This window comes from Salpingoeca rosetta (genome assembly GCF_000188695.1).
Source record: "Salpingoeca rosetta unplaced genomic scaffold supercont1.21, whole genome shotgun sequence".
In the NCBI taxonomy this organism is placed as follows: Eukaryota; class Choanoflagellata; order Craspedida; family Salpingoecidae; genus Salpingoeca; species Salpingoeca rosetta.
Window position 1 is genome coordinate 455,871 of NW_004754913.1, and position 10,000 is coordinate 465,870.

Genomic DNA, 10,000 nt, shown 5'->3' on the forward strand with positions numbered 1-10,000 from the left:
GGAATGACAACAACACACACACACATACAAAAATACACGCACAAATACACTCTCACACAAATACACACACACACACACACACAAATACACGCATAAATACAAATACACACACACACACACAAATACAACTCCAAGCCCACGCAATTGCCATCAACCTGCGTTCACACACGAGCTATTCACCTACCATCTGAACAACAAAATAACCATGTTGCCTCACCACACCTGTCGTCTCACCACACCTTTCTTCCTGCAGTGAAAGCGGTGCGCGATCAGCTGTCGCTGATGGCGGAGCTTGCGTTTGAGGCATGCAAAGGCCTGGGCACCAACGAAGACCTGCTCACGTTCATCCTGACGTCGCGCTGCGAGTATGATTTGCTGGACATTGCGGAGAAGTACCGCGAACTGTACAAGGAGGATCTCTACGCCCGCGTTCGCAAGGAGACATCAGGTGCCCACTGCGCACCGCTCTTGTCGCTGCCGTTGCGGCTGCTTCTTCTGTGTATGTGTACGTGTTGTGTGTTCGACCAAGTCTCACACAACACGTACACATCCATACAACCCGCCAATGTCCCCACCCGTACACACACACCACCACCACCACCACGACTGTGACGTTGGCAGGGTACTACCGGCTGCTGTTGTGCGAACTCTTTGGAGAGGTGCAGTTTGACCCGGAGAAGGATGCGAAGCGGCTTAGGAAGGCCATGCGTGGATGGGGTGAGCATGTTTACCAATGGGAGCGGTTGGGAGGAGAGAGTGCACATGTGGTTTGTTGTTGTTGTTCCTGTGCTTCTTTGTGTGTGTGCGTGTGTGCTTCTTTGTGTGCGCGTGTGCGTGTGTGCGTGTGTGTGCGTGTGTGTGCTTCTTTGTGTGCGTGTGTGCGTGTGTGCGTGTGTGTGCGTGTGTGTGTATTTCTCAACCGCTCTCCCCTGTGCCCGGTCACCATCCCCAATGGCTCGTTGTTTCGCATCCCCTCTCGTCCTTCTCTCGTTCACCCTTCCCATTGCTCCTCCCCTTGCACCAGGCACGAACGAGTCTGTGCTGAACAAGATCATCGGCGGGCGCACGAATGCACAGCGTCAGACCATCGCCACCACATTCAAGGACCTCTACAACCGCGACCTCAGCAAGGTTGGTCGGTGTTTGCGGTGATGGTGGTGGCGATAATGTTGTTTGTTGATGATGGTGGTGATGGCGGTAGTGGCGATAGCCATTGGAAGAGATGATGAGTTGAGAGTGGGTACCTTGTGCACGTGTGGATGTGGTTTTGGTGCTGGCTATGTTCCGTGCGTGGCTGCATTTGTGTACTCGCATCATATTGTTGCCTCATCTCCTTCAACACCTCCTCACTCCACACCATTTCAACTACTCATCAACCACCACCCATCAACGCTCACTCCCAACCACCACTGCCCACGTCCTCGTTTGTCGTGTAACAGGACCTGAAGAGCGAGACGAGCGGCGACTACCGCTATCTGCTGCTGGCGCTCATGATGGACCCGGTCGAGTTTGTTGCGTCGGAGGTGCAACGCGCTGTCAAGGGACTGGGCACCGACGACCGCAGCCTCATTGAGATTCTCTGCACGCGCACGGGCTTCCAGATGCGCGGGCTGAAGGAGAAGTACCAGGAGATGTACGGGCGCACGATGGCCGAGGCCGTGCGTGATGACACGTCGGGCGACTACCGCCGTCTCCTCCTCGCCCTCATCGAAGGCGAACGCAACGACTCCGAGGCGGTGGGTGTGCATATGTTTGTGTGTGTGTGTGTGGGTGCAGGTGTGCAGGTGTGTATGTGTGTGTGTGTGTGCATATGTTTGTGTGTGTGGTGGAGGATGACTCGCGAATTTATCATCCTGGACACACGCCCCACGACTGCCCTCCACCGTCCCAACCATCCCATCTCGTCACCAATAGTCACCGTACACCACACACACACACACACACACACACACACACACACACACACACACACACACACACACACAAACACACACACATACATACACACATACACACTACACCACGACCATGCCTGCACCGTCCAGCCGGATGATGAGACGGCGCGGACGGAGGCCTCGCGTCTGTATCAGGCTGGTGAAGCGCGCATGGGCACAGACGAGGCAACCTTCATTGAGATCTTCAGCACCCACTCCTTCCCCATGCTCCGACGCATCTTCGAGCACTACAGCAAGGTGCTGTTGCCACACATGATGGTGTGGCAGGATGTTGCTTGCTGGCTTGCTTGTGTGTGTTTGTGCATATGTGTTTGTGTGTTTGTGTGTTTGTGTGTTTGTGTGTGTGTGTGTATCCTGATTGTTTTTTTTTTTCCTTCAGCTTTACGCCCAACGCACGTTCGCGTTCTCATCATCAGCACTACGCCACCTTTTCCACTCCAATACCGACATACACACACACACACATGCGCGTGCACACACACCTACACACACACGTCTGCAGCTGTGCGATTACGACATTGAGAAGAGCATCACGCGGGAGACGTCGCTCGACTTCAAGAAGGCGCTCCTCACCATCGGTACGGCCGTGACCGCACGCTAGTACTGGGGGTGGAGGGGGGGGGGTTTAGCAAACATCATTTTATTGTGTTGGGCCTTGTTGTTGACTGGTGTTAGTTTTGTTGGGTGGTGCTGTTAGTACTTCATTCCCACATGCATGCATTTTTTTCACGCCCACGCGCATACAGCTTCACGCACTCACATTTTGTCCCTGTCACTCTGCCTCCCCCAACATACACACACACACCACACACAACACACACACACACACACACAACACACACACACACACACACACTCCCCGTATTCCCATTACTCACCTGCTCCCCAACTTCTCCTGTGCAGTGAAAGTTGTGCGGGATCCTGAGGGGTTTATGGCGACGGAGCTGTACAACACGATGAAGGGCGCCGGCACACGCGACCGCAACCTCATCCGCATCATCGTCATGCATGCTGAGGACGACCTGAAACACATTGGCGATGCTTTCTACGAGAAGCACAAGATCACGCTCGAGAAAATGTGGGTGCACGCGTCCGACCAGCAGTTGGTTTGTTGTGCGTGTCTGCCGTGTGAATGTGGTGACATGCTTTCTTTTGCTCAGTTGATTCTTGTGTCACAGACTGCGATTGATATCGACGCACGATCATCATCATCATCATCATCATCATCATTGCGATGGTTCTTCCTCGCTCACCGCCACCACGTGTCACCATTGCGCGCGTGTGCAGGATCTCTGGCGACACGTCGGGCGACTACCGCCGTCTGCTCATCCGTCTCCTTGACTTCTCCCGCAAGGTGTGCGTGCGCAACGACGCGCGACGCAAGCACGCCCTGGAGCAGCAGGAGCACCTTGGTGGCGGCGCACGCGTCACCATCAACATCTCCACGCGGCACCAGCACCACCGCCACCACGAGCGGCACCTCGTGCACCCGCCATCCACGTCCGACAACGTGTTCACGCCACGGTACCCACCACAACAGCACGAGCATCAACATCAGCAGCATCAGCAGCATCAGCAGTATCAGCAGCACCAGCAGTACCCACCGACAGATGGTGGTGCCACTGTTGCGACGATGTTGAGCTCTGTTGATGGCGCGCGCTCCTCGCATTCCTCGCGTGACAGCAGCCTGACACGCGGCCGGCACGAGCAGCCGTCCGCGACAACCACCACCGATGGCAAAGGCAACACCGTCATCACGCTGACCGTGGACACGCCCCAGCCAGAGGCAGAGGCCATGTTCTGAGACCATGAAGACGCAGAACTGTGTGTGTGTGTGTGTGTGTGTGTGTGTGTGTGTGTGTGTGTGTGCGTGGCAGTGGGTGCAATCTCGCATTTGGGGTGTTGTTTTGCCCGTCATCATCTGCTCTTGACATCTTTGCTGCAATGTCTTGCTTGCGCCCGTGCTTGTTTGGAGTGATTGAGACGTGTTGTTCCCTACCCATTTGTTCTTGTGTTTGTTGCTTGCTTCAGATTGAGGCTCACCATGCTTGTCGCGGGTGATGTTTGCGGTGTTTGGGTTGCTCTGCCACGGTGGGAGGTGCGACTTTTTTCTCTTCTGCTTCGCGTCCTTCTTGTGATGGTGCTCGTTTGCTTGCTTGTTTGTTGTTGCTTACACCATCAGCAAAGTTTAAACCACATCAACAAAGATCAATCGGCCAAACGCAGTGTGACGTGACGACAAACAACTGCATCTCACACCCAACGCGCAACGCGCTGTCTGCTATCAAGCACATTTGCACATCACGAAGACACAAAACAAAACAATGGCAGAAACGAAGGAAGGAAAGGAGAGAAGGAAGAAACAAAAACACAGGAAGACGAGCTGCAATGAAAGGTCCAACGACGCGTGCGTGCGTGCGCGTGTGTGTGCTAGCTCTCCTGCTTCTCAGTGACAGCACCATTGTCATCTGCAGCTGGCGCCGCACTGTCACCATCACCATCGCCGCCATTCTCATCCCCTTTGTCGTTCTCCTCTGTGGAGCGTGCCCCTTCATCCCCTTCATCCTCACCATCACCATCATCATCATCATCATCATCATCACCTTCTCTTCCATTCTGTTGCTCCGTGGTGTTGTCACCATCAGTGCCACCATGGCGCTGCCTCTCTGTCTCAAATGCGGTGTTGCCGTCTGCAACGAGGCGGTCGAGGTCTTCCTCCCACCCGAGCAGTCGCGCCAGCACCCGCACCCCGTCATCGCACGTCCCGCCCATGAACACATCCCGGTACTCGCTGCAAGCGCACGGCGGCGTGATTGTGTGTGTGTGTGTGTACATGTGAGAATGTGTTGGTACATGTGAGAGTGTGATTGTGCATGTGAGAGGATATGGTGGGAGGCGAAAGCGTGTCCTTACGGGCAAGCGTGCGCCCACTACAACTCAAAAAAAAAATGGCACAGCATCACACGCTACAAGTTTCTCCTCTTCATCAACACTCACGCGTCGAAATCAAAGGCAGAGCCATAAAAGGCAAAGCCGTCCTCGCCCACGCGGTCCCTGATGACGAAAGCGAGCGAAAGAGACAAGGGAGAGGTGAGGAGGTTACGATAATGGTGCAGTTGAATGGAGGAGCTGGAGGGAAGTCACAGCAGAAGAAGAAGAACATGGACAACAACAACAACAAAACAAAACCCAACAACTTCAACAACAACAACAACTTAAACAACAACAACTTCAACAACAACTTCACCAACAACTTCAACAACAACTTCAACAACAACAACAACTTAAACAACAACAACAGCAACTTAAACAACAACAACAACAACAACAACAACAACGATGCATCAAGCTTGCTGCAAACACACACACACACATCCGGGTTTGTATCCAAGCGTGGCTGTGCATCACCTGTTGATGAGGATGCGGGGCACATCCTTGCGCGCGTATGAGATGAGCGATGCAAATGGATGAACCTTCAAGGACGTCCCCATGACAATGAGTGCATCTGCGTCTGCCAGGTCCTTGCGAAACCCGCGCGTGAAGCGTTCCGGCAGGGATTCGCCAAAGAAGACAATATCTGGCTTCACAACGCCGCCGCAGCGCTGGCAGTGCGGAATGTCGCCAGCAAACACGCGACCCTTCACCCACGCCTGCACAGAGACATGCGTAGGTGCGACAGGGGAAGGTGAAGAGGCGTGAAAGCGATTGTGTGTGTGTGATTGTGTGAATGAGTGAGGCAATATGTGTGTGTGGTTGTGTGTGTGTGCGTTTCGTTGTCGCTCGTACCGGATCAGCCTCCTCTTGACAGTCCGTGCAGTGCGCTGTGGCAAACGACCCATGCGCTTCAATCACCTGGGAAAAAAAAAAAGCAACACAGAACAGAAAAGAAAGAGAGCGCGCGCACACACACACACGTATGCAACGTGAACACGGGTTGTGTCAGGTAGAGGAAGCATAGATCATAGAAGAGCGGGCAATGAACATGCACGATTGCAGCGTAGCGCATGGGTGACAACGATAACGATGATGGATGATAGTTGTGATGATGGTGGTGTGTGCGTGCGTGCGTGCACGCATGTGTGCTGATTTGCATTTGGTTTGCCGTACTTTGTCGTCCGCAACGCCGGCCATGCGCTCCAGTGTGTCAATGTTCTGTTGTGGACAACAACGCAGCGTGCGTTGGAGACCACGAGCGAGATGGCGAATGTAAGATGAGCAGTTGCAGCATGTTGTTCATCACACACACGCATACAGACGCAAACAGACGCACACAAGAATTTAATTCACACACACACACACACCTGTGTGTAGTGGCGGAGGAGTATGCCCTTGTCCTGAAGGAGGCGAACAAAGTGGTGCGACGGCGTGGGCTTGAAGTGGCCCGGGTACAGCTCCTTTGCCAGATCATAAAACGGGTTGGGGTTCTCCCGAAAGAAATCGATGGAAAACACATCCTCTGGCTCCTCAAGCTCGTACTTCTGTCAGCGACAATGGTGTGTGCCGTGTACGTGTGTGTATGTGCGTATGTACGTGTGTATGTACGTGTACGTGTGTGTGTGTGATGTGTGTGTGTGATGTGATGCGATGTGTGTGTGTGTAAGTGCCATGTGTAAGCACGAATGAATAACTTCGCACCCCATTGACCAGCGATCGACGATTGTGGCACAGGTAATGTAATGACATGAGCGCTCAACGCAGCACCAAATCAATCCCCCCACGCCACCGCACCCCAAATCAAACCTGCAGGTTGTCGTAGAGGCCTGTGCCTGGGGATCGGAAGTCCGGGATGCCTGCACTCGTGCTGATGCCAGCGCCAGCCATCACCACCACCTTCTTGCCTGCATGGCGAGTTGATGCGATGTAGTCACCGCAAAAAATGCGTGTGAATGCGTGTGCGTGAGTGAGCGAATGAGGCAGCAAAACCTGGCGTCGCTGACGCTAAGCTGGGATCACGGTACTTAGGGATTGCGTCTGCCAATGTCTTCCTGTTTGTTTCCCACCGGCATCACAGCTGACGCAAGCACGCGCGCACACACACGCACACACACGCACACACACACGCACACACACGCACACACACACACACACACACACACACACACACACACACACACACACACACACACACACACGCAAGTGTGTGCATGCAAGTCCACACGTCCAAATCTGTCGACACACACACACACACACGATTGTGACCCCATCTTTGTGTGAAGATGGAACCACACGTACAGTTGTTGTCGAGAAGGTACTTGACGAAGCCCTCGGCATCAAACGAGGACAGGACAGGCTCTCGCTCAGGCTGTGGTTCCTCCACACGCACCTGTGTTGCGCATGCGTATGTGCGCGCGCGTGTGTGTGTGTGTGTGCGTGTGTGTGCGATGTGTGAGGTTACGGAAGCGTTCACCATCACAACAAGCAATCACGCTTGACCCAACTCTGTGCAACGTGCGATCTCAAGCGCAACGCCTCTTTCCTCTTTGCATTCATACCTGTCCAAAGTGGCCAATGAGATCAGCCAGGAGATCGAGGTCTCCATCGCCTTCAACACCTTCCATCTTGTCTGTGTGTGTCTGTGTGTGTGTGTGTGTCTGTGTGTGTGTGTGTGTGTGTGTCTCTGTGTGTCTGGGGTGGAAGTCTGCTGGTGATGGCACTCGTGTCGTCTCGCACAGTCACATCCGTTATGCTATAAAAAGGATACAATGCTATTACAAGACCAATACCGTGAATTTAGATAGCCTGTGAAAGATGTGCCACATTTCTCGACCAATTTTGAATTTTGGGTGTTTGTTTTGGCATTTGCCGCACTTCCAGCCAGCCACGGAGATACACACACGCCGCTCTCACCAGATCCTCATCCCCATCCTTGCCACCCATCCTTGTTGCCAGCCAAAGACGCAGCGAAGCACGCCACCATGTCGACCGTGGTACGTTCAACGAGACATGTGTAGGATAGCAATATCTGTGGAGAGTGATGGAGAGTAACGGAGTGTGTGATAACTTGATGCACACAGCATGTGTGCTTGCTGCGTTAGTTTTGGGAGCTCACACGCCCCAATCGCTATGCTGCTGTTTGGGAAAACAGAGTTCCAGCTACGTACAGAACGAGAACATCTCCCCAGTGGTGCTGAGGAGGGTAACAAAGGAGGTTGTGAAGCTCACCAAGAACCCACCGGAGGGCATCAAAGTGCACATTGACGAGGCAAACATCACAGACATCCAAGCAACCATCTACGGCCCAGGTGCGCTGAACACATTTTGTGCGTGTGCGTGTGCGTGTGCGTGGTGTCAGGCTTGAGGTGTGAGGTTTGAGGTGCAGGTTGTTCTGCGTTCGTATTTGTGCGCGTGTTGTTAAGCGTGTGCAAGGCTCACATGAGTTTGACGTAACGCTGGGCGTGTTGTGAAACATGTCACACAACCTTGCTCACACCGCGTGTGTTTGTGTGCATCCTCGGCCTTACGCCTGTCGGATTCCCCGTCTCCCTTCCCCTTGTTTGTTTTCTGTCTGAAGACTCCACACCGTATGAGGGGGGCGTGTTCAGGGTGCGCTTGTCGCTGCCATCTGACTTTCCGCAGTCGCCCCCAAAGGGCCATTTCCTCACCAAGATTTTCCACCCCAACGTTGCGGAAGCTGGCGATATCTGCGTCAACACACTGAAGCGAGACTGGACACCAGACAACACACTGGAGCACGTGCTCACCATCATCAAGTGTCTCCTGATTCACCCCAACCCTGCATCTGCCCTCAACGAGGACGCCGGCAAGCTGCTACTGGAGGAGTAAGCTGCTTTGCGCGCTGGCTATGTGTGTGTGTGTGTGGGGGGGGGGGAGAGTTAGTGTGTGAATGGGTGAATGAGTGAGAGAGAGAGCGAGTGAGTGTGTGTGAGTATGTGTGTGAGTGTGAGTACGCGCGTGTGAGTACGTGTGTGAGTGTGTGTGAGTGTGAGTGTGAGTGAGTGTGAGTGTGAGTGTGTGTGAGCGTGCTCGCGTGTTCCAAACTCTCCCTTGTTTCACACTGCATGCTGATGAATTCTGTCTTCACGTGATGGATCTCACCGCTCCTCTCTGCGCCCGCTCATCTCGTGCACGTGTTACAGCTACGAGGGCTTTGCCAAGCGAGCCAAGATGATGACACAGATCTACGCCAAGCCAACAGCAAAGGATGCAGCAGACCAACCAGCCGCGTCTTCATCGTCTTCATCTTCCTCCGCATCCGTGAGTGTGTGTGAGTGTGTGAATGTGTGTGAATGTGTGTGTGTGTGAGTGTGTGCATGAATGTGTGTGTGTGTGTGTGTGAATGTGTGTGTGTGTGTGCGAGGTGCAAAGGCAGAGGCACAGACAGCGAGAGAAGCAAAAGGCAGCGCTTGTGTATCTGTGTCTGCACCTTGGTGTGAACAATGCCTCAACCATTTCCAGCCCTGAACCATCTGACTCACCACATGATACCTTTCCGCATTCCTTTGCTTTGTTTTGACTGCAGGGCCCTGGCGACGCGAAGAAGAAGCCGAAGAAGAAGGCGGACAAGAAGAAGAAGGCGCTTAAGCGATTGTAATCAACACCCCACCTTGTGTTTCTCCCCTCCACATCATGTCCATGTCACACGTGAACAAACGCGCGCACGCAACCGTGTACAACACATACACATGTGTGCGCATCACGCATTGTGCTGAGATGTTTTGTTCGCTCTGGTCTTCCTTTTGTCCCCTCTTGCCTATCTCTTGCTTGTCTCGCGCTTCCCTCCTTTCCTTTGTGACATGAATGATGATGAAGGGATGTTTGTGTTGATTAGCACAGCACCACATACACGCACATGCACGCGCACGCGTACGCTGACTGCGTGGCCAATTGCCCTTTCGTGCTTGGTTGTGGCTGCCTCTTCCTTCTTGCCTTGTTGCCTTGTTGTTTGCTTGCTTCACTTGTGGATAGTGCCCGCTCTTCTTGCTTGCGGGGGTGTTGTTGATAGTTGTGTTGATGACGATGATGATGGGTTTTGATTGCTCAGACAGCGTGGTGCGATAAACGGAATGAAACCGAGCACTGATGGC

At 53.5% G+C, this 10,000-nt stretch overlaps 3 protein-coding genes across 3 annotated transcripts in view; 2 read left to right on the forward strand and 1 right to left on the reverse strand.

Moving 5' to 3' along the window:
• Positions 1–4,175, forward strand: part of PTSG_08101 (annexin 6) — a gene marked incomplete at its 5' end in the record, with an annotated part of 8,281 nt that extends 4,106 nt beyond the window's left edge. The window contains 8 exons of the mRNA XM_004991064.1: positions 254–448; positions 622–717; positions 1,025–1,131; positions 1,440–1,736; positions 2,046–2,192; positions 2,458–2,533; positions 2,859–3,033; positions 3,243–4,175. Of these exons, the coding sequence (XP_004991121.1) occupies positions 254–448; positions 622–717; positions 1,025–1,131; positions 1,440–1,736; positions 2,046–2,192; positions 2,458–2,533; positions 2,859–3,033; positions 3,243–3,759 (1,610 nt within the window). The 3' untranslated portion in view covers positions 3,760–4,175. The remainder of the gene's footprint in view (positions 1–253; positions 449–621; positions 718–1,024; positions 1,132–1,439; positions 1,737–2,045; positions 2,193–2,457; positions 2,534–2,858; positions 3,034–3,242) is intronic.
• Positions 4,176–4,281: 106 nt separating this feature from the next.
• PTSG_08102 (Sirt3 protein) lies at positions 4,282–7,543 on the reverse strand. Its single transcript, XM_004991065.1, has 9 exons — positions 7,448–7,543; positions 7,188–7,278; positions 6,696–6,793; positions 6,257–6,433; positions 6,063–6,107; positions 5,742–5,807; positions 5,364–5,605; positions 4,953–5,009; positions 4,282–4,746 (listed from the first exon to the last, which is right to left on the reverse strand). Exons 1-9 carry the CDS (start codon positions 7,511–7,513, stop codon positions 4,386–4,388), a joined length of 1,203 nt encoding a protein of 400 aa, XP_004991122.1. The 5' UTR covers positions 7,514–7,543; the 3' UTR covers positions 4,282–4,385.
• A 178-nt stretch (positions 7,544–7,721) lies between these two features.
• PTSG_08103 (ubiquitin-conjugating enzyme E2S) lies at positions 7,722–9,990 on the forward strand. Its single transcript, XM_004991066.1, has 5 exons — positions 7,722–7,882; positions 8,041–8,197; positions 8,467–8,734; positions 9,053–9,170; positions 9,436–9,990. Exons 1-5 carry the CDS (start codon positions 7,871–7,873, stop codon positions 9,505–9,507), a joined length of 627 nt encoding a protein of 208 aa, XP_004991123.1. The 5' UTR covers positions 7,722–7,870; the 3' UTR covers positions 9,508–9,990.
• Positions 9,991–10,000: the final 10 nt, after the last annotated feature.